At 31.2% G+C, this 25936-nt stretch overlaps 1 protein-coding gene across 1 annotated transcript; it reads right to left on the bottom strand.

The window, feature by feature from the left end:
• Positions 1-914: 914 nt before the first annotated feature.
• Positions 915-24930, bottom strand: LOC137926875 (lachesin-like). Its single transcript, XM_068770608.1, has 10 exons — positions 24768-24930; positions 22962-23093; positions 21256-21388; positions 21068-21174; positions 20796-20981; positions 17709-17901; positions 16990-17118; positions 16163-16282; positions 3965-4135; positions 915-1310 (listed from the first exon to the last, which is right to left on the bottom strand). The coding sequence occupies exons 3-10, from the start codon at positions 21320-21322 to the stop codon at positions 937-939; spliced, it is 1347 nt and encodes a 448-aa protein (XP_068626709.1). The 5' UTR covers positions 21323-21388; positions 22962-23093; positions 24768-24930; the 3' UTR covers positions 915-936.
• Between the last annotated feature and the right edge of the window lie 1006 nt (positions 24931-25936).

Below are 25936 nucleotides of genomic sequence, written 5' to 3'. Positions count from 1 at the left end.
ATAAATTTAATAAAGTTCAATTATTTAAAGACAAATGTTTCTTTTTGCCCATGTTACATTCCACAGATTTTTCAATGATTTTGAAGAATGACAAAATATCGGACGTTGATTGAAAAACTTGAAATTGAAAAAAAGTCCAAATTATTTGAAACATTGAAATTAATCTTATTAAAAAAAGGTTTTAAAGAACGTGAAATCAGAAATTCATTAATCATATTTAATTTAATACTCTTTAATGTACACGTAACATCATAAAGAAAAATATACAGCTAAAATAACAAAAACAATATATTTTAAAAATACAATGGGCGGTCTTATCACTCGAGGTAATTTCTCGAGACAACCATAATATGGTAACAGGAGAAAGAAAAGCAGCAGGTAGTCGATGTGTATACGTATTCACTATATTTACTGTCAAAGCAGCATAAATAGCGCCAATATTAATAATTAATATAAATTACAATATTTTTTATTGAATTTACTTAGTTTAGTCATAATTTATAGATTTTAAAACATAACTAGATGCAACAAAAAGATTTTTAAAAATTATGGAAAGCTTTTTCACATTATAATAAATCTTTAAATATTAATATTTAAAAACCAATAGCATCGTGTATCTTATAACATTAGTCGCATATTAATTTTCAAAGTCCGGAACTTTCACATCAATACCAATTTTCCACCAGCCCCGATATGTTCAATTAGGTTTATTAGCCTGAGAGTTTGTATTAAAGTAATAAAAGGGTGACTGGATACATTTTTAGTTGCTTAATTTGTGAAAAAAACTGGTTTTATTGTTTCTAAATAATCCTTTTGATAAAAGGTGCTTCTGCTTTAAGCTAGTTGAGAAAGTGACCAAATATTATTTACAACCAGTGAAAAAGATTAAGTAGTTTATTTGCCTTATATAAATACAACATCTTTATATATTGAATATTACAAAAACAACATAACAATTATTACAAAATAAATAGTCGTCTGCATAGTTTTTTTGTGATTATCTCTGGAAGCTAAGTTCTTTTTATTTTCGATTTCTAATTTATCTATGATCTTATGAACTTTATTGCTAAAGTTAAATTTACTAATTGCATTTGATCGTGACAAATGAAGGGTTCTGTTCGAAATTTCGTTAGGATTTGTTATAAATAGTCCATTAAGAGTGTCGGTTGAACTGTCCTTTTCATCTTCATCGTCTGAACGTTCTGCAGATCCAAATTGATTGTCGGGACCTTCCAGCGGAGTTGAAAATTTGTAGTCTCCTTTGCTGTAATCCGTGCTGTAGTTAATTATTTGACCCGGGCCAGGAATCTCTGCAAAAATGACACGTCTGTAAAACTGAGTACTCTATAGGTTTCGTATAAAAAATGAACATAAATGAACACATAAAATAAGACAAAACTTAGTATGAAGTCTCTTAATGGGCAAGTTGTTACTCTCATAGAAATAGCATAAAAATATTCACACATTTCGACGGCTGTCTCAGAAGTTACAAAACGTAAATTGTTAATGTATTTAAGGAAAATTATAATTTAAATAAATTATAATTTTATACATCTGATATTTGGCCTATACCATTTATATAATTATTTTATGAATATATAAGATTATTATATAATATATGAATGATATATCAATGATATGGGGTAGGTTACAATTTATGCAAATTATAATCTGCTTTATACCATTTAAATACAGGATGATAAGTTTTAGGTGGAAAGGAGTGAATGTGGATTCCTAACAAAAAAAAATTTCCAGAAACCTAATATGAAGTATTCGCTCCGAAATATGTTATATTTATTTATTTTTCCTTTTGAATTGGGATCAGCTATTAGTTTCTGAAAGTACCAAGTCTACTGGGACAGGTGGTGAACAATAATCAATTTTAATATGTAGTAATTTGAACTTTAAAAACGATATTTCTTACTATGTGATCGTTAGGTTATTGACTATTGCTAAAATCATTAATTTTTAATAATTTGCACCACAGAAAAATTGACAGTGAATGGACTTTTCACTAATCCCTTAAGAGTTTTTAAAACTATGGGTAAATTACTCTGAATATTCTCTATTATGTATAGAGAAGAGTCTGTGATTACATTATATTTAATGGTTTTATATATATATATATATTTTTGATACTGATTTAAATATTAAGCAATTACATTAAAATAAAGACTTGCGACGACTATTTCTGTTCTCGAATGTTCACATTTAAGCTTTCGATTACTGTCAATGACTAAATTCGCAATGTAGTCATAAATTATTGACGTCTTATGATCTTCATATATATATATATATATATATATATATCAGATAACGCTTTATCATGTTTAACTACCAAATTTTCTTGTTCATATTTTACAGAAGTTAATGAATTTAATCCGGTAGCAGTAATCTGCAACACTATTTTGCTTTATCTTTAAACTTGACTTATGTACTACAGTCAGATTTTGGCTAGACCGTCTCTTTCCTTCGTAAAACCTTATTGTTAATCGTACATTGTTATAAGATAATCACACTAGTATATCTTGAGCTACGCTCCACAATGCATCGCTGCCCATTTAGGTCATTTCGAGTATTATACCATTAGCAGCAGTGATTTTGCTGCGTAAATCTATTGTACTGTTAATAATAGCTAATATTATTCAAGATTGTTCAATTGGTTAAATAGTTTTAATTATTACCTTATATATATATATATATATATATATATATATATATATATATATATATATATATATATATACACATATAAATACATATACACAAAAGAGATTTCCACTTATGTACAGACTCATCAAGATATCTACAACCATAAGGCTTTCATTCTTTTTATTCTTTAAGTTCGGCTAAAACAAATCTTCCGAAACAAATTAAAAAAAATGAAAGTTTTCATTTAGCTTTCATAGGTATAATGTTGACAAAAATATTTTTTGCATGTTAAATTTGCGGATGTAATTTCATATCTATTTTTAGTAAATAGATATGAAATTACATCCGCCGCATACAAAGAGTGGAGAAGCTAGTTCTTTATAAAACCATTTTAAAACACTTCAAACTGCCAACTATCGACTGAAGGCAATGGAAGGCCGTCGAATAAGTAATATCGCACCGAATATTGTTTTGGTCATTATCCATAAATAATGTGATATAATTTTAAGTTATATTATAAAAAATATTGGAATGGTTATCATATAGAACACAAAACATTTTTCAAAAACCATCTCAAGATCAATGGAAGATATGCCATAATCGCTACGCCAGGCAGACGGCTTGGCGATCGCAGTGTCGTATTATGGTATGCAGAAGATTTTGCTGCCTACCCTAAATAATGCCCAAAGTGTAAATTACATTGGATTGTATCCCGGGAATGAAACCCGCGAGCTAAGATCGTAGCCCTCGAGCGCTGGGCTACCGCTGCTCATAAACTATTTAGTGTGCATAATATTGTATTGTCTACAATATTTTTTATAGATCTAGAATAAGGAACATTGTATGTAAATGAACTGTTATACATGCGTTAGTGGCACTTTTTCTATTTTATTGACCATGAAATTACAAAAATATACTTAGTTTTCACGTTGGTTAAACTGACACTTCAATAAATAAAAAAATATAATCACAAAATATATAACAGTAAGAGCATACGGTCATAGTATTCTCAATTTTCCAGTAAAGGATCGTAAATTTTATCGCATATTTTGCTTGTTGAATCAAATTTGTTTCATTACTAGTAATTAATTTTTATTAAACCCAGAATTAATATTTTAATCTTGGAATATAAATTGATAAGGTGAGTATAGAGTTCACAATTAACAATGCAATGCTGGTTAAAATTAATAAAAAACCCTTTACACAACATCGCACCTAGAGAATATTCCGGTCAAAATTTTACTTACATTATTTTTAATTATGACAATGATCGAATACTGTTTGTTTTAACAAAATTTAAAGTAATACTAACCGTACAGCCTGATGACACTATCAACTTCGCCAAGAGAATTTTTTGCCACACATCTGTAACCGCCGACGTCATTCTTCTCCAATCCACGTACAGTGAGTGTCATGCGACTTTCAAAAGAGCTTATCATTGTATTCATAACCTCGTATTTATTTGATGATATCACCATTTCATCTAAAAAAGTAAGCATTTTTATTTCTTTTTTTTACTTGCAATTATTGGTAAGCTCAATAACAGCAAACGGTTTTAACAATTCAGGTATTATCTTTCATATTTTGTTAAAGTAAAAGGAAGGTTTTTATTGAAAGAAAAATTACGTCAAAATTGTCAGAACAAAAGTTTACATATTCTATACAAAACACAGATCAGATTAAAACTTCCTTCGCAACTGCTGAACTATTCATTTACAATTACGCAACGCATTACAGTGCAAATATAATCACATCACAATTAAAGTTATTTAGTTTCAGAGAAAGAAAACTTATTTTTTGGCTAATCATTATTTAATGTTAATACATTAAATAAATGAATAAATTGATAGCTCTGAAATGCGTTTTATTATGTTTTGTTATTGAACTACGATAACAGTATAAATTCTATTGGGATGGATATACATGTAAAATATTTAATGTTTTAAATTTTTACATATAGTACTGTATTTTATTTTTAAAAATATATTAATATTACTTTATAATTTATCATTTGAAGCTTATACTTATAGTGCTACCTTTGTACTACGTTTTAGAAAATTGCGGCGAGGTTGAGGCCAAGAAAAATTGAGAACCAGCTCTGCGGCTGCGAATGTAAACGACGAATTGACGAAACGGAGCGACTGGTACTTCCCTTTCTCTCATTACAAATATGCCTAATGCGCGGAAAATAATCATAAAGATTTTTTAATTACGAAAGTATATGTAACTCGGCATATGCATTCAATCACCTTACACTTGAATTGGTAAATTTCATTAGATTAATCTCATTCTCATTAGATTAATTATAACACATACGGTGTCCTCAAACTGAAAAATTGCCTAAAAACTCCCGATACATACTGGATATAAATGCCACAAACCAAACCAAATAGGTACCGCTACAGCACCTTTTTAGATGGTTTCGGGCATGTGAAACCTGCCTGTATCTGTATTATAAATGGTTATTATATACGTTTCGGAACCTCTTTTTCTGTATTCGTAAACGGATATTAAATATTATGAACTTAGGACCAGCACACTTCTGAACAAAACTGAAACTAGTCTGGAACGATATACAATTAATTTTACAAACAATATTAAGCTCTCGACGATTGGTTTCAGGCCCGTATTTTACGTAACAAAGAGTATTATAAACAAACATTGGGAATATTTTATTAAATTTTAATTCAACGAAGTGTTTATGACCGAACTTTTGACCGGAATTATATTTTTTATCAAAACTTGTCTATTAAACCGGCACTTTGAATTCCTTGTAAAGTAAGGAACCATTATAAACACAATTGAATCAACAACTTTTAAGCATCAAGTTCTAAATGAGATATATTTGAAACTGTAATCGAAACAGAAAATTAACAATTCATTCCATTGTCCGTAAGTTTATCAAAAAGCTTTTGGTTACGTACTTAATTGCTTTTGTAAAATATCTCATGAAAGTGATCTGATAAATTAATTCGTGTACTGTTTATAAAAATAATTATTTACGAAATTGACGCAGAGCGTTGACAGTATTATTAATAGTTTAAAAATTGCTGCTATTTTCTTGTAGTTCCTGACGATCAAAACAATCCTTCCATCCCGTTATGTCGTTCACCCTGGCAGAGCTCAGTAAGCCCCGGCGTCTGTTGTCCACAAATGATAAAGTGACTAGCTTTCTTACGAAAATACTGTTGCGTTCTACTACACCTCGCGCTCGTTTTAGAGCTTCCATTTTCTCTTCTATTCGCAACATAAAGTGTGCTTGAAATTGTTTTATATTTTAGATTGGCCGACGGTTTGTTTTTAAAAACTAATCATTTATTTATTTTGTAAATTACTAAAAAGTACACCGCTTACTAAAGAAAAAAGTAAAAGTTTTTTTGTATATATTTAATGAAAACTCTTGTTGGTATTTATTTAATTTAACGTGGATTCAACAATTTAACAATCTTGTTAAATTACAAAATTACCTAACCATGTTTACAAATTAATAGACAAGTAACAGAGTTTTCAGTGAAGGCAAACTGATTAAAAATGCAATCTTATCAGTCCGTTAGGGACTTCAAAAGGAAACGATAACACGAGAAATGTCTAATCTTAATTTCGATCGAAACTTCTGTTTGTTTACTTCAACGTACTTTGCCGGCTTAGGGATGTGCGGCGAAAATGGCTTTCGAACAAATTTACAAAATTCTACCAAGCCACTCCGCCCCCTTTTCATTATGACAAGAAATTTGATCACAATTAATGTCTAAAATAACACTGTAACACTCTTAATATTGCTCGAGTGAGGCCTGCTTAATTAACACTTACATGTCAGCCGCCCTAACATAGATTGATGACAAACGAAAATGACGATACAGCGCCGGTCCCCTTCGCGCTGGTTTTCGTTGCGGATTGTAGTGAAAGTGCTTGTCATTTCCAACAAGTTTTCAAGCAAACAAAGGCTTGATCGACGGCCGCCTGGTGTAACATGAATCATACTTTGGTCTCTAACGAATTGATACTTAATGCATTTTACATTTAAATGTACCACTAAAAATAGAAGATGATTCTAGGAATAGGTTCGTAAGCCGTATGCGGCGAAACTGTTCAGGGAAAACTGTTCAGCAACTAATCTTACTGATCATTTAGGGACATTTGTGAATGGATAAAACCCAAAACCCTGAAAGAAATCCTTGCATCAATGTGACCCTAATCATAGATTAATAATAAAAGTAAATCATTAAAATTAAAGAGAATGTGATTTACAAATAAAATGAAGGCAATAATGTAATTATATAAAATAATATAATTTAAAAGTTTTCTACAACATGCAATGTGAAACGAGTTTTTTTTGTATGTGTAATCTCTAGTTTTATTTTAACTAATACATTTGAATCGTTTTCAAATTATTTTGGATGTAAAAATCTATTTAGATTACCACCAAATGTAATTATATTATACAACCGTATATTATATTGCATTAGTTTACGAAAAAAAAATTAGATGTAATTTGTCGTTTTAGAATTTACAGAAAGTATGGACCCGGTTATTCTACTCAAATTGTTATGACCTTCCTCGAAGCCCCTAAGTATTTGCACACGAGCGCTGTAAACTGCATCACGTAATGGAATAAGAGGAAACGAAGCTTCTCCGCTATTTCGAATTTAACCACACACTGTCCCGATGAAACAATCTGTACTTTATTAAATGTAAAATACCTATAACAGGCTTTTCATTACTGAAATTCAGTTTTATGTAAGAAATTGAAAAAAAAACTCAAATATGTATATAATAATAAAATAAATATATGATAAGTTTTATGTAAGAAGTTGAAAAAAAAACTAAATATATATAAAGTTTCATCATATAGGACTTGCTGAAACTGAAAAAAAAAACGAGGAAATTCACAGAAGAGAACAGAATTGACAAAAAAAAATACACACACACACCTTCCAAAGAAACTTAACAATATTATTTATTTAAAAACTAAATAAATTTTGCAAACCAAAGAATTTTCGGAGGAAATAACGATTATGTAGTTGTCATCATAGAGAATAATCCACGGCGAAAAAATTCATGTCAGAATTGCAGAACATTACATTAGGATCATTACAACAATCGTACAGAGTAATAATGATGAAACTCACAGATAATTTTTTACAAAGACGCGTACAATTATTTAAAAGCAAAGAAATCTCTGTGCCATCTTATGGAGATAACCAACTATCATCCTTCATGTGCAAGAATGTTGAATCGATAATCAATTTTACCAACCCATACAGTGTCATGGAAACTTTACAAAGCGATAAGGTTGAAAAGTGGATTAATGCTTTGAAAAGAAGATACACATAGACACTACTAGAAACATGTACAACAAGTAGTTTTTTTTTTCCAAATCGACTATATGACAAGGTGATTGGTCATAGATGTAAAAACATTAAAGGTCTGAATTTATTAATCATATGCAGGCAATTAACGTACGGTATATTGAAAAACAACGAATTTAAAGAAAAGAAATAATGTGATGATAAATAGTATAACTACTCAATCGAATTATGTTAGATAGTATTTATCCTTATTCGATTTAGTATATTTTAGTCCAAGCTTTGAATACTTTTTTGTAGGCAGTGCCAATCCTACATAATGAATACACAAAATAAGATTTATATTAAATTGAATTTCGGGAATTGAACTCGCGATCTGCAATCGTCTGCGATGAGCTACCACTGCTAAAATCACCCTCTATGTTCAATCACCATGAATGTTCCAGTTATAAAATACTTTTCAGTGAGATGTGTGATAAGTTTCGCCACAAAATACTTTAAGACTGTAATTTTTCTTTATACGTTAAATGAATGCTGTGACTGCCTTTTTACTATATGACATAAGAAAACATGTCACAACCACAAAACTTTGAAAAGAAAGAAACTATATGTCGTTTAAAAAAATCAATCTATGGATTAATACTGGCGAGTAGACAGTGAAATAAGAAACAGAATTTAGTGTTATTGAAAATTGGCAGGATGCGTTCGAAGATAGTTCCATGTATTTATTATAGAGCCGTAAGTAAAAAAAAATATCATTTTGATAACAGTGTCAAAGATTTTTTGTATTGCGATGATGAAAATCAAGTCCAATAAAGAATAATATCACATGAATAATATCGAAAAATGTTGCATTGTTTTCAGAAAAGCTCAAAATCAAAATTTTAATGAGATCTCCCTTGATCAGACATTGTATAGACAAGGCTGTAAATCGCTTCGTCATAAATAACTGGAAGCCTTTTAATACACTGTGCGAACTTTACCTATAACTAAAGAAAACTGACAATATTGGAAACATTTAACAGTTTCAGAATGATTGAATATATATTGAATTTATCACTTGGACCTGGGCCCAACATTGCTTTTATAATTATATTCATGTAATTAAATAAATGAAACGATTATATATGCGATATTCTTTTCCACACACATAAGCTTTTTTGCGTGCGTGAGGTGAAGCAATAAGAAGAATTTCTTTGATTAAAATCTACAATTAAATTGATGATAAATAACCTCAATATTCTTCAACTTTAAGCTACGAAGGTTCTAAATGCGTTTTTGACGATATTTTTCCTTAAAGACTTTCGACTCTCATATTATAAAATGTACCAACAAACGCGCAGGAAATGTAAGCCATTGCACGACACTGCTAAAACTAAATAAATTTTAAATAAAAACACAAATAGTAATATACGTATTGCTAAGTGCCACGTGTCCAACAAATACCGAATATATTGTACTCGTGTTAAATTTTTATGTTCTAAGGTGTAGTTATTTGTTGATATTTAATAAGACAGCAAACAATATCTTTTTTCTAGAACTGATGTAGAGTGAATGTCACTATTAACAGCTCTCTAAAAGAGTTTATAAATAAAACATATTGGAACAATAATTTCCGCCTCGTTTGTCAGGTACTTCTATGACTTGTAACTGGGATAATCAAATTTTCATTAGTATTCCAGGTAAAGCACACCATTCAAGAATTGATGTGCGGTATAACTTTGTGTGCTTAGCTGTAAAGATAAAAAGTGGACACTACTGACGAGGAAATGGAAAGAAATTAGCAAAAGAAAAGATGTTCGGCCATACAAAATATAGAGAAATGATACATTGGAAATCTCAGTAAAAGACTGTGAGAACAGGCAAAATACGCAGGAGGAGAGCTACATCCGAAGAGAGGTCCAAATAAAAAAAAAGCTACCAATAATACTAATAAGTAATATTAATTAGTTTCTTTAAGGAAACATAACTGACATTACTATTAATGTATTTTTTTAAGATTTGGAAACAAATGGCTTCATTTATTCATTCATAATATTATTAGAGAAAGGGATCTTAAAATAATCAAATCGATTTTCGGTACAAAAATAACATATACACGAATACTTGGCTGATGTTACGACGAAAGTCAATAGATTTGCGTCACGGTGAATGTGTTTATGAGTAGAGTTAGAGTACCAAGAATTGTTAGTTTTATTACAGCAAAACTAGAGAGTTTTGCATTTACATTTTACCAATTCTGTTCTGTGCACATTCTCATATTTTTACACATACGTTTTATGTTGACGAGAATGCCTTCATTTGTTAATTAATTAAATAAATTTTCATCCTCTTTTCGATCAAGTTTTTTTTTTAAATTGTTAGTTTACGGCATAAATTAAAGTTAATAAGAAACCGTGTGACTTCGCCTAATCGGTTCCGAATTTGATACAACAAAAAACTTCACGAAACAAATCAGTCCCGGTGTTATCGATTTTATTACAACTTTCTTGGCAAACACAAAGTATTTTGATTTGTATATACGTGATCCCTGACTGTAAAATGCATTATTTATATTTTATAATTATAAACGTGAACAGTTTGGAAGCGAGAAAAGATTTTTAATATTTCTATTAAAGTTCACGCTGAATTCTCCTAAGTATTGAATAATAATAAATGTCGGACGTAAAGGCGGTCGTGACAAAAAATCACCACAATATCAGATCAACCCCTTACCTTTAGTGAGCCAAATTGTTCGCTGTTAAAATAATGCGTCACGCTTTACTGAACGGATCCCTTGGTGTTGACTTTGCTCTTTTCATTTTTTTATTAATAAGATGCCCTTTCAGGGACCTTTATACAGTGTTTATATTTTTTTAACTAAAAATAGTAAGCGCCAACAGAATGTTAAATTGCGATGTCCGAAAACAATGAAAAGTATTTTACAAAACTTAAAAATACTGGAAGCTCTAAAACCGTTCCCCATTGAAAATTAACCCGTAAATTTCAGGCGACAACTGCTGAGAAGAGAACTTTGCGAAACCGCCGACGGCTATAGAGGGGAAGAAATACGAAGTAAAAGCTCGAATCGCTCCATCCAGCTCATTACTGCTCGTTTTCTTACTGGCACTGAATGTAACAGTTGCTTAATCTGAAACAACTGATTTATTACATTTGTCCAGTCATGTGTAAGTAATTTTGAGGTTTTACGCGTAAAACATTAGAAAAAAATACTTTCTTTTAAATAATGTTTTATAATCTTGGCTAATGTTTGTTTAGTGATTAGTAAATTGAGGTTTGATTAAATAAGTATTATTATACTTGACTGGCAATTCTTTAATAATGTTGTATTCGGCCTGGAGATAAATCACAATGAAAAAATATTACTAGTATTATTAAAACATGAAAGAAAACAAAGGATAAAATTGTACATAATACACGTTTGAGTTATTCTACCACTGTGCGCTCTCAACAACAAATGCAATATAATCCGAGATATTGTCATCCTTCGTGAATACGTAATGGTGTGATTTGGAGCCGCAACACTGCTCAAATAGATTTTCTTGACGTATACGACGTTATTATAAGAATAAAGGATTAAGTAGAAATAGCATTCCAGCACATATTAAACTAGTTATTTAATATTTTACGATCCTTTACAATGGATGTGGTAGTTTTATTATGATTCCCTAGAGATAAAATTTTCTACTTTTCCTAGATATTGGAAAGCACTTGGTTTTATGCACTAGGGAATTATGAACCAAAGATTCCGTGACTTGTTCACTTATTAAATCGCTGTGTTTGATCTAAATCTTGTCGGCAGCTTTATTATTAAATATTAGTAGAACAATGAAGAAACTTTTTAACATTAACCGCGTAATACACGCCGTCATATGAGAATATATTGTGAAAATACAGAATTTCATTTGAAATACCTTGGGAACTCATTGAAAGATGGAAGCCTCCGCACCTTATATGTGGCAATATGAATAAAATATGGATTCATCAGTTGAATAAACGAACACCCAGCGCTCCTTTAACATTTTATTCTTAGATGTATAATAATCGCTAGAATTTCATTTTCTTTACAAAATTAGCTACTCGTTCAAAATCGCTAGAGTTAATATATATTTATAATTAAATTTATTTTAGATAAAGATGAAATATAGATCGTTTTTTTCATATTTATATTTAAGCCTGAAATTATGCTCTATTATTTTACCTGTTGTATATTATCTAGCTTCATTGACATCTTAAAGATGTTATATTTAATATAATTTTTAAATACCATTGTTAATAAGAAATTACAAGTAATATCTTCCTTAATATAACGAATTGATAGCGGTGAATCGTATACAAATGTATTTACTTAAATATTTTAAAGTCATGGAAGTAATATAAAAGGGCTTCTCAAAAACGATTTTCACATTTTCTAGGACTACAGTGTTCTACAAAAGGTCGCACTATTACGATAAAAAAGTAGCGACTCAAGATTTAATTAAGTCTCTATAGGATTCAACACTAAATGTTTGGTTTGGTCAATGAATTTCAAAGGGAAGAAATCCCAAACATATCTAGTACTATTTTGGGGTAAGACAATGTATTTGATTATTTGGAATGAATAATTACGATTGAATATTATTTTTCATTAAAACATAGCAGCTAGATCAGACACTATCGGAACTTGAGGGCGGGGTTTCGGTGGGTTCGGTTGTTTAAGCGGAAACTTAGCGAATCAAAAGCTTCACTGGAGTTACTGGAATGTTTGATCTGGCACGGAAACTTGGTTGCAGCTTCTAGACTCTGTTATTTAACGTTTACAGGCACTTGTTCTGTTTAGTTGTTAAATACTTAGCCCGAAATATTACAACTTGGTCCATAATTAGTTATACACAAAGTATTATAAAATAATAAAATAAAAATACTACGAACTAAATAAATTTATACTAAATGTTTATCTATAATGTAAGTAAAATCTGTCTATTCTCTGTCAAAAGGTTTAACGAATGTCTTTCTTACTATATTCTTAAATTTTATTTAAATAAAAGCAAAATAATTTGTGCAACCTTTATCCTGTTTTTACTAAAATGCGTGTTACGTTTTGTAACTAGAACAATAAAAAAATCAGTTTGGAAGAATTACGTAAACATTACAGAAGACTGATTACTTTGAAAGTAAAGAATAAACAAAGGAAAACAGTTTTGACGCATTATACGTTCCCTGGCGCAACAACAACTAAACCTAAAATATACTGCAACCTTGATCCATGTGCCAAGCGTTACTACGATGAATCTTATCAATTTAGTCCAATGTGCAACAGATGAACAACTATTCACAGATGAACTATATTAATTAATAATCCATGTCCATATTTAATCTAACCGTGTGGTTAAACAAATGAACAAAAATAAATTATAAAAGATGTTTAAAATGTAGTACATTGGAATACTATGGCACGGAATCATGGATTGTTACTATCAAGATGTTTAAAAGTGCGCTAAAAGTCACCAAATGCCGTCGCATTTGTCTAAAGAATTAAATTTGAAAAACAGAATTTTAATGTCGAAATAAAATTATTGATATAGTTCTTAAAATCTGCAAATAGAAGTGTAGCGACTACATTTCGTATCGATGACCACCGATAGGCAGGAAAGTCTTGGTGTAGGATCCTTCCTTTTAAATTGACGACCTGTACGGATACAGAACGAACGGGACCACAAAGACTAGAATACAAGTAGACTACACGTAGTAGTGAATGAATGTAGGCTGTTGAAAAACTAAATTATAATAATCATTAATATCATATCCACAAGCCTATGCCTCTCCCATATATTTCCAATAAGACCGGTTGGAAGCGGGTTGATAAATAATTATAAAATTTATGAAAAAATTACTGATGCTGCAGAAGGGTAAAAAAGCAAGTTTTAACAGCGATTCACAAACTATTTTTCCATTCGAGTAGTCTTTTATTATAGAAATGGTAAAAGGCGTACATTCATAAGATATAAATAAGAAAAGCATTGTCGGCGGCCGTCTCTGCGGAGCAGTCGTAAACGCGCTGTGGCCACTCGAGCGGAACTAACAAGCATTGTCTTATTTTACCACAATAGGTCAATTTTCTTAAGACTTAAACCCGACGTACTCATAAATTAAATCTTAATATCTCATTACTTGCAAGCACCGCCACGCCCGATTCGACTCTTGCCAAAAAACTCAACCAATTTCAAACAGACCGTACAATTTGTGATAGACGATAACCAGTGTTAAACAAATCGTCAGAATAAATTGCATTTCGTTTCTAAAGATGAATAACCGTCGTCGTCTTCAGAATTTTAACTTTACGAAGTTTCAGTAGAAAATTAATTTGTAAATATTGCTAACATAATGGAAAATTAAAAATAATTATATTGTTTAAGATTAGGTAAAAGTATTCTTAAGAATAAATATTTTTCATTAATTGACTTTACGTTTCTTTAGTATTTTTAGAATATTACTCAACCTAATCAACCTTAATTGATACTATCTTTAATTATTCTAAACTAACTTAACTTTCTTTAATTACATAGATGCCATTACCTAAGACACGGTTAAGTCGTAGTTATGGCAACTAAGTGATGCTCCCGACGGGGTGATCAGTTTGCGTGACTCAACTAAAAACGCTATTTCAATACTTTAAAAATCATTAATATTTTCATGCTTCGTTTTAGAGTTTAATACTATTAATGTTTAATAATAATTCATCAAATAAATATGTTTATTTCTTTTATACGAGATCAGCCCTTGCTCTCCGCTTCTTGGTTCTTTCGTTTTTAGTGATTTTTCCAATTATGGCGCTTTGCAAAATCATGCCGCACTACGGAAAGTGTTAGTGCTTAGCTTGGTAACACAAAACATGCTGCGATAAGAACCAACTATACTTATTTACAAATGAATCTAACTCCAGCAAAAGTAAGATATTTAAAAATTGAACTTTGTGCTTATATTGTTTAAACTTGCTATACATGATGCATATTTCAAGAGTTAGTAAATACAAACGTGAGTAAAAAGTAATTGATGTTGTTTTAGAACAAATTATGTATTAATATAAAGACTCCTGGCACATTGATATTTTGATTATCGATTGACTAAAAAAAGAAACGAAAAACAATTTTTGGTAATTTATAATTAATGCGGTCTAGAAAGATAGTCCATGTAAAATTATACTCAATGGTTTTCAAATGTAATCTTACTTACTAATGAGTAATCGGATCAGAAATGAGAAAATTCGCAGAAGAACCAAAGTCACTGACGTAGTTCAAATAATTGCCTGTTTAAAGTGGCAGTGGAAGAGGCACAACGTTCATGCAACCGACAGTTTTTGAGGCTGAAAGGTTCTACGAAAGCGGCGTAGTTAGACCTCTCACAAGGTAGACCGATGACATATTTAAGGTTTCGCGAAGACGATGGACGAAGGATGCGCATTATTGTGGCGGTCTTTGAGAGAGACCTATGCCTTACAGTGGGCGTTTATCGGCCGAAAGTTGAAAATTAAACTAAAAATACTGATGTCCCAGTACTTCTTTTAACATTGGCAACTGTGGGTTAATATTTTCATGATATAACAAGCAAAGACAGTTATAGCGTAACCAAACTTCAATTCTCGATGGTTGAATATTTAATCGCGCTCAGGATATTGACTCCAATGGTATTGGAATTGAATTTTGCAGCAAATTAAAAACGGTCCAATGGCTATTTATTGACCGAATTTTAAAATAAATCGGAAGAACGTTGTTAGCGGCCATTTCAGCTGGGAGTTTAAAAGTTGAAGTCGTGCAATTATCGACAGTGTAGCACAAACTTGAAAACAAACTTCAACGTACATCTATTAGGTATTAAACTATACATATATATTATATATATTACCTTTTACAAATGTTTTACCTGATAAAAATAAAACCTAATCGTGATAAAATTAAAAATTAAAATTAAACAGTTTCAAAGAACTGAAAAACAATAGTTTTTTTTTTAATTTCTGTTACATACATATTTACGTAACGTCTCTCCAAAGAAGTTAAAAATATTTCCTTCAAAGATATCACTAATTACGAGACACGAAAATAATAAACGTTCTCATACAGTCCTTTTGAATGTTTTTTTCGAAACAAATCCATCCACAGAGATGCAAAAACAAGGGACGTTACTTTCGGGTACAACTTTGTATTATTTCAAAAAAAAAAAACACTTACTAGAATCTCTGACCCAGTAATTGATCGACTTCGGAGATGACTCCACATAGCACTCTAAGGTAACATCAGTACCGAGGGGCGCTCCTACAAGCTGATTTGGTACTTGAATTACAGGATGAACTGCAAGTAAAATATTCTATTGTAATAAAACTTTTTTTAGCGACAAGCGTCTAAAAGCTGAAAATGATTAAGAGTTAAGTAAACCACTCCATTAATAACACAACCATTAATAACAAGAAACAACCAAACTTTCTCGAAATAACAGCTGAAACAATTTTAAGCGAACCTATTTTTTTCATTAAATAAGGTCTTGGTAATACTAAAGTTATAAAAAATTACGAACAATTATATCTTTCTTTGGTTAACGTGGATAAAGTTTAATTTAAGTTTAAATTAAAGTTCAATATACATGTTGATTGGTTTTAGGTGTAAAAAATTTAGCGGTGATTATAAAGCTCATTTGTAAGTAAAAAGCTTTAAAGATTTTACGTCTATTCACAATCACTCTCTATTAAGTTAATACTATGAAATAAGTTACATTTTTTTACTGGAACACGACAGGCAAATATTTTTTGATATAAAGTCTGCGGAGACTTAGAAAGCAAAAAAGAATTAATTTTAATATTTGGTTATCCGAATTTCGCAAATATTTTTATTACTATTAAAGTCCTCACTCAAGAATACACTTCAGGAGTTTATTTGTTTATGGGACTGTCAAAAGCTCTACCATTTTGACAGTACGATGTAGCTAGTAATCTTATAAAAATTTGAACAAAAACTATACACATTTAATTTAAAACATTAAATTTAAATAAAAACGCACGTACAGTGAACTTTGATGACAATTCTTTTGCTTACAGATGGAGGTACTCCGTTGCTTGCAATGCACAAGTATGCGCCCATTTCCGATCGGGAAATCTTGTTAAATGTTAGTACTGCATCTTCGTACATCGAAACTGTCACAAATAATGAAAAACATTCAGACGCAAATTATTAATTAAATTTAGTATATACTTAAACATGAAGACATATTCATTTTCTCGTTTGATTTCCTTTAATAAATTTAGCAAAAATTTGTGTGTGTCATGCTATTATTAAGAAAAAATATTTTTAACAAATCTAGAGATACAGGTTGGTTGAAATAGTTGGTTACTTCGACGATTTTGTCATTTGAAAATGAACAATTCACTGGTGACAAGGTATTTTGCTAGATATTTATTGGGTATGCGGCGCCCATATTCGTTTCTTAGGATAAGAGTGAACATTACTGTTTCAGTTTGAGAGCGTGGTATACCTGTACAGTGAAAATACTAGGCTAATGAAACGTAGAAATGGCGTTGTGGAAGTCAATTTTTTTTCTTTCATTTTTATAACTCTGTGTAATTGTATTTGTTTGTATAGTGTAGTCTAGCTTCTGTCAGTGTTTAAGTATAAAAATAGCAGTAACGAATACATATTAACGAGAAGATGTAACTTCGAGGTTATAAAAGTTTATGGATGTGCAAATAATATCTATCCATAGGTACATATGTGTATAAGTACACACCTTTAGTTCTGCTTCCGTTTGCATGTCTTATTAAAAAATCTGTTCCGTCTTCCCTTCTCCACATGACTCGCGGATTCGGCTGCCCTCGAGCGCGACATGACACTCGGGCCGTTCCACCTTCCTGTACCATTATATCACCAGATGTTTCTTCCGAAATAAAATCCGGGGGAATAACAACGTCCAGGTAACCCATCTGAGAAAAAAGTAACTTCTATAATATTATAAAAGTACACGATGACGATTCAACATCTGTTGTTTTGTCGGTCTTTTTTTAAAAGTCAGTCTGTGCCTATGACTATATATATATATATGTATACATATATTTATATATATAAAGTTAACAAATTATTGATTAATTAAGTAGGTGGAACGAGGAACGGGGAGATCCATCAACGAATGGAAGTAATCAACATAGTCTAGTGGATCGGTAAGTTGAAGCTGCACTGGGCAGGCCACTTAGTGCGACAGATGGCCGCTGGCTTCGGGAGTGAAGTCTATGAAACCTTATTGTGGTCGTCAGGAGACGCTGGGTGAAGGCCGCTTGCCAACGGTCTTATTGGAATTCTACTATATTCTGATCTACTGGAAGCCTATGACTAACAATGGACATCTTACGACTGTGATCACGATAATAATGAACAAATTTTAATGTAAGCACTTTCAGCAGACATAATTTTCTCAGTAACAATTTTTAATTCATATCAAATCAAATATATAAACAAATAATAAATATTAAGATAATGATTATGATCAGTGAAGTTGATTGAAACGCTGCTTGGAGTCTGGCGTGGAACATTTTTTGTAACATATTACGTCAAGTGGCGTCATGCCGCGTCGACGGCGCCGTCGAAGCCTGCAGCTGCACTGTCGCCGCTGGGGATTTATGCCGTTATCAGACCCGAGTATAAATTACAGCGCAGCACGATAATTTAGGAACACCAAATACGAATTGTTACCCCCTGCATCACTTGTATTATTCGCTTGCAGTTTCATGTACACGTGTATTATTCGCTTTTTGTTACTCATACATTATTATATTACAGGTTTTCAAAAATCCTCTAAGAAAAATATTTTTTTTAATGAAGTGTACTTATTTTAAAGTCTAGATGGTCGCGGTAATAGATAAGAGCTGTCGTTTTACTTTTCAATAATATATCGTTATATTTTTCAAAAATTGTTTAAAGTTATCGTAAAAACAATTCGGAAAAATTTTAAATACGAATGGAGTCAGATTGTCGCTGGAAAACTTATGGTAACTATAGACTTGTCCTTTGGATATGGATGATGTGCGAAGTCACTGTTGTTTTTTCACCAATAGATATATCGCACAATGGACTCTATTTTCATGGAACAATTTACATCCTGGCAGCTATATTTATTGGTATACCATTGGTGTATTCAGAGATATGCATAGCACAGTACACAAATAGCGGTGCGATTTCAATGTGGAATTTTCTTCCGATTATGCGTAGTATTGGTTATGGATCCGTTCTATTGGTGTTGTATAAAATTATGTACTTAATGGTTCTCGCTTCGTGGTATTTAAATTACACTTTCTACGCGGCTTTAGATCCACCGCCATGGTTCAGTTGTGATGATTTCAAGGAAACGAAATGTATGGTCAAACGAATAAACACTTCCACTTTTCAACATTGTATAGAAACACAAATATTATTTGACGATGACTGCGGTATGAAAACAGCAAGTTACTGTTTTTTTGAACGTGAAATTGGCAGAAAAATTACAATGAATAAGAATTGTGCGTTTCAATGGAAATACTTTATCATAAGTTGTTCTATCAGTTGTGCCATATTTTGTTTATTTTTGAAAAAAGAAAAATTAATACGTATAATTATAAAAATATTGGCCGGCTATGTATGTTTTGTATCGTTTATATTGTTTTGTATCGCCTTATCTGCTGGCGGTGCTTGGTACGCATCAAAGATTCATTTCAATTGGAATGATTATGATTGGAAATCATGTGCCTTTACTTTGACCCGCGCAGTGCTCTCTCTAGGCACCGGTTATGGAATATTAGCATTTTTGTCGCGAGATATTCCGTTCCGTAGTCCCGCAACTATGACTTCAATAGCTGTGTCATTGTTTTCTATATTTTTTTCTATAATGTTTTCTCTCATTATCTACAGTGGTATAAAGAGTATGTCTTATTTTCATGGCGAAGAAGAAAATGTATTAGAATTAGGTAACAGTTCATTTTTCTCAATGTTTGCATCGGTAACTGAAATAACTAGTTATTACGACGAGAGATCGATTTGGAGTTTTCTTTGGTTTTCGGTAATTTTCTCATGTTTATTTGTTAATTTATGCATATCATATTTTTATTTGCACGAAATAATAGTTACTAACTGTTCGCTGGCATATAAATATAAAAATTTATGTTATGCAAGTCTAATATTATTTTTTTGTCTGATTTCGTGTCCGCTGTTCTGTTCGGATTTAGTGGCAGCTTTTGCAGATGCTACAGAAATTATTCAACTTATAAATACTTTGATATTTTCAATATCCGTGTATTGGATTTATGGCTATAATAATCATAATGTTGATATTATTTTTATGATTGGTATTAAAGCGAGTTATTTTTGGAAAATAGCATGGTGTACCAATCCCATTTCTATAATGGTGCTGTTATACATAAGAACTTCTAAACTACTAGTCAATGAGTACGACAATTCTTATATAATTGAAACTTTAGGAATACCATGTGACATTCTATTGCTATACGCTCTTTTAAGTTTTTATTGCTTTACTGTTCTTGTCGGTGTTGGTTATGAGTTGAGAATTTTTTACGTTTTTAATTCTGTGCGTAACGTTTTCTATCCTTTAAAAAAATGGGGTCCGGAAGACAAAATTTTATATCGGAGTAGGAAAATGTTTTTACCTGAAATTATGACACGAGAATTCCTATATAGGCAGGTACGAATACATGGATATTTTAAGAATAAAGAAATTTCAAATGTGAAAGAATCTAGTACAACGTCAAGGAGCATTTCTACGGAAAAAATGGAATGGAGCGCTTTGACGTCAAACTAATGGGCGGTAAAGTTTTATAATGTTTCAAACGCCTACCTGGCTTTTCATCGGATCTGTATTAATTTGACACATGTATTGACCACGATCCTCCTCTTGAACGTTTTTAATGTGTAAATTCCAAACAGTTTGACCGTTATGTGACACGCCCACTCTGTGGTTATTAGTTATCACATGCACATGTATCGCTTGTATAGCTTTAGTATCCGCTTTCACCCAGCCTACCTGTAACATGTCAATAATGTTTAAAAAATAAATTAGTGTATTATAAATTTTGATAATGCATTTTATTATTAAAAAAATATACTTACTCTATAACCACCAAGATTTTGTACGAGGCATCTGAAAGTAGCGTCTCGACCAACAGGTATTGTTAAATTCGATAAGGGTTCTGCAAATTCCGGTTGGAAAGCCTGTCCTGTGTTGTGAATTCTTTAATTAAAATGCGCCGATATGAATAAATAATTTAATATTTTTATGTAAAAAAAATATGACTTGCCTACGAGCTTAGAATCAAGACGTAGCCAGAAAATAGAAAGCAAATATAGCCACCAAGGTTGCTGCATATTTCCGGTCACGCAGGACCCTTTATGTTATTGATTGGTTTTTAAAGATATCGTGTCCATATGAAACTGAAACAAATTTTGGATATTAAATGGGTTACCTACTTAAATGTAATTTTAGTTTTATAAACCGCAACATCATCAAAATAATTTCAGCAAATGAGACACGCTCAGCCTCCCAATAGGACCAGTTAAGAGTGGCCTATATCCAGCGTCACGAGGTCAGCCTAACAAGGTCGTCTGTACACTTTATGAGTGGACATTCTTCGCTGCGCTTGCGGGTGCATGATTTAACTCCAGAAACTTAAGGTTCCACTGCTATTTCCAAAACACTGAGTTTACATATGTCTATAGGCTTCCAAAAATATATTGTATTTAATAAGTACTATTATTACATGGGTTGCTACTATCATTTGTGTAATGCAAGTGGCGGTAATAACAATCAAATCAACCGTTTGCACCATTATTAACCTTAATTGTTGAGTGAACTTTTGTAAAAATCATTAAAAGTAAACTCAATGTACCACCACTAGAACATTAATGGAAAAATCCGAGTCACTTTATTTGCAAGTGACAACGTAATTACTACTTGTGACAACACTGATTGCATAATACGAAAAGATATTAAGTCCCACCCGGGTTTTTTATATTTGATGTGATAGTAATGATCCAATACTTAGACTATATAAAAGACTATCTGGAGAGTTTATTGAACCGGCGTCCGTTACATAGAGTGCCGAAAACTCGGATAAAAATGTTCAAAAATGATGCGGATGCGATCTCACACCGGTAACTACTTTTCCGTGATAATGCTTGAGAAAAATGCGAAGCACAGTTCAGACACGTCAATAGGGTGGACTATCAAAATATTGGAAAACGAACATTCTGAGACACCGCAATGTTGAAGGGAAAAAGGTTCATTGAATATGTTATCTTACGAAGTTTGCTTCGTGTTGAAACCATAAATAAAAGTGTAAAGATTGCCAAGGTACTACATTGAATATATTACTTTGTTTCATTTAAAGAGAAGGATTGGTACATGAATAAAACCTTTATTAAAAATTTATGATTTTTTAAAAAAATTAGGCTGTAAAAAATAACTATCCGAAAAAAAATGTTAACAAAGTAGAAAGAAGACCTTGTTAAGGTACCTGCAAGACGCAGGGTGCTGGTCGCTTTCAACCGGGGTTATTAGTAATCTTCGGAGAGGCCTATGTCTGCACTGTTGAAATAATGATGATGGTAATTTAACTTTTGTTTGGGTTTATTTAAAGCGACGCGACAATTTTATTCTATTGAGACCATCACTGCTAGCCTGTTGGCTTTACGGCTCCAACCAGTTGGAGGTGGCAGCGCTCTGAAAGCACTTAGTTTAAACCTTTATGCTATAACTACATCCAATGGTTTTTTTGGCGACCTTGGTTTGGATTTTATTACCTCGTATTGGGACACCACCAAGTTTATAAATATCAAGGATTAACAAGAATTCTCTTAACACTTTGTATTTTTTTTAATTCAGCGATTTTAGTGTGAATAAGAAAAAAAAACCATTAAACGTCAATGTAATTCATTCGCGTAAAGGACATTAACAGATATCTTAAATTTGATTGGAAAGGTATTTGTCCGTCTGAAAAAAACTTACCTTTTTTAATACTAATAACCTATATCTTGAAAACGTCACTACTGTATAGTCCACGTTAATTAGTTCAGCTGTGTCCGAGACTATCCATCAGGTTTAATTAGAACCTCGAGTGCTTGTCTGGGAATTTCATATCTATAAAACCATTTCAGCATAAAAAAAAAAACATTTAGAAACTTTCTTTACCCATGTCATAGTGGAAATATTTATAAATAAACACAATAAGGAATTCAATTAAAAATATTATTAATTTTAACAACGAGGTATCCGTTATATGACGGGATTAAAAATATTCGAATCTGTGAGATTTTTGTAAACCGAAAAATCGACGATTGCGATGGCGCATGATCCTCTCGGTTATCAGGAAATTGGTCGTTTGAACAAGACGAGGTATTTTTCTCCGGGCGCATGGATTCTGTCATCTAAAAATCTGCATGTTGAATCAAAGTTTTGTTCTCTATATAAATAGACCCATATATATTATTTTAGTAACAAATTTTCTTTATGATAATAAAATACAATTAAAAATAGGGTAATCATAAATGAAGAAAGTAACAGTGGTTGTCTAGGCAGAAAGGGTTACGTTCTTTAGGCGAGATTTTCCGTAGACGCTTTCTGTGAATCATATAATATTATCACTGCCCACAAAGCGTGATAATAAACAATGACTAACATATGTTACAAATCAAAATCTGAAAAGCATTCATTGGTGATAATTATTAATATTATTAATAGTTTAATAAACAATTACATATAATAATTTTATTTAATGTTAAAATCATTGATTATTTATGAAGAGATTGAGATGCTAGCTAATAATTTGTGCAAATACTAACCAAATATGGTTTTTAACTTCAGAATTTTTTCCGTATTATAAATACATATTCACAAATATATTTTCATAAAGAGCAAGTCTTAATTGTGGTACAAATCTATAAATACATTAGTAGATCAAACAGAAATTGTTTCTATTCATTTATACTAAAGACTATATTTTACATTAATACGTTTAATTTTCAGATCCAATTTAACGTTAAAGTTTTCTAAAATAAATAAAGGCAGAATATAAGTTAAAAAAATTACATATCGGCGCTACTTAATAAATCGTTGACGTTAAGGAAGTAATGATTTGTCTATTTATCAAACTTATTCGTAAAACAGGTAATATATGTGAATAGAAAACAAATGTGCAAGGACTGTTTTTGCGGCTTCAAAATCTTACTATAGAATCTTTTCGTAGCGTAAGTAAACAACAAAGTAATTGTTGGAATAGCTATCAACGCGCAATAGCCGAAGCGTACGTTGCTCAACGCTGCTCAATAATTAACAGCGGACGTGTTTAACTGATGCTTACTTCTCCGGAAACAAATATTTGAACAACTATTCGGTCTGCAAGAGACTACAACGTGTTTTTGTTTAGCCTGTTTGCATATACATACTCATATCATAGTCATTAAATATCTATATTGAGTTTTTACTTAATATTCAAATTGTTAATAATAAGCACGAAAACACAAAGCTGAAAAATGTGAATGCATACATTGTTGTTTATAAAACGCATAAATAAAATGTAACGATAATCATTATTACTATTAATACTAATTATTAATAATTTGGTCATCATTTTAAAAGTTTTATGTAATAAACTAACATATAATGTGTTAAAATATATATACAATTTTAAAACAATTTATCAAAAGCATACAAATATTGAATCAATGCTTTAAATAAACAAGAGAATGAATATACTGAAATAAGAAAATTGTTAATTGAAGAAAAATCATTTGAAAATACAAATTCCAAACTCACCGTCTGCACATTCACAAATATATTAATTTACGAAACAATTTTTTTTACATATTCTGAAATAATTTGAATATATGAATCCTAAAGTGTCATTTGTTGATTTATTTATTAATGCGACGGGCTATTATCAAGTTTTGATTATTTCGTAAATTACACGTGGTAAGTTTCGGTCTGAGGGGAGCGCGTCAGTGGCATGCGGACGGCGATGCCGAGAGCGCGCCACATACTGCGGCCGATTGCTCATTCAGTCCTCCACTCTGTCGTTATTCTTACGCAGATGTCCGTATGATAGAGGCAGATATGAACCCAAAAGAAATTTCAACTGAGATCTAGCTTTGCGAGCGCTGCTCTAGTTTTGATAAAGCTCTGCGCTAGTTGCATATATCTAATGAAATAATGAAAAAGTGAATAATGAAATTATTGAAAAATGTTTATTATGTATTTCCTTTCAACAAATGTTAAAAAATAATTAAAATTTTTAGTTTATTGCTTCACCGTTATACATTAAAGCAGTTAAGAAGTTTTATTACATTATTTGTTTGAAATAAATTAAATAATACATTTCAAGAATACTATCTATCATGTAAAGATAATATCCGTTATATTTTCAAAGAATAAACTGTTTCTAGAACTGGATTGCCTGGAAGAAAATATAGAAACATTTAATTAATTTTGTTTAATGCCAGTTAACATATAAAAATGTAAAGATGTGCAAAAAAAAAAAAACGCTTGTTTCCTAGTTTTTCAAATATAATTCGAACATTGATAAGACAAGCGATTTAAAACGTTGTAATTTCTCAACCATGTCTAAGAAAAGTTTTAAAAAGTTTATTTATGGAAAAAAAACATTTCACACAGTCGAAAACGAACTTATAAATAATACGAGACGGTTGCACGGGTGCAATCGAGCAGTTCCAAGCTGTCGAACCGTGGGTTATAATATAGTTTTCTTACGAAAAATATGAGTGTTGTTGGTGCTGTTTATTACGTAATACTGACAGATTTTGAACCTACTGCTGCAGGCTTTTAAGGATTCTTGTTGACTCCGGTGTCAATGCAGTCGAAAATATTAGGGTCAGGAAAGCTATCATGTTTTTCAAAGTTGGGTTTATTATTATTACTATCAAAAATTCAAAGTCCTATTAATATAAAAATGAAGTACGAATTTATGT

This window comes from Battus philenor, unplaced genomic scaffold (assembly GCF_028537555.1).
Source record: "Battus philenor isolate CCGP_79_NKW_IND1 unplaced genomic scaffold, ilBatPhil1.0.hap1 SCAF_3, whole genome shotgun sequence".
Classification (NCBI taxonomy): domain Eukaryota; kingdom Metazoa; phylum Arthropoda; class Insecta; order Lepidoptera; family Papilionidae; genus Battus; species Battus philenor.
The sequence above is the reverse complement of the archived record's forward strand: the minus strand, read 5'-3'. Positions and strand labels throughout refer to the sequence as shown.

Excerpts from the sequence above, each read along its gene's own strand:
- LOC137926875 (XM_068770608.1), bottom strand. The coding sequence starts at position 21,322 with ATGCAGCAACCTTGGTGGCTATATTTGCTTTCTATTTTCTGGCTACGT. Across the intron at positions 17,902-20,795 it reads CAGATCCGATGAAAAGCCAG|ATGGGTTACCTGGACGTTGT; the intron begins GTAGGCGTTTGA and ends CTTTTTTCTCAG. Across the intron at positions 1,311-3,964 it reads TAGTGTCATCAGGCTGTACG|AGATTCCTGGCCCGGGTCAA; the intron begins GTTAGTATTACT and ends TCATTTTTGCAG.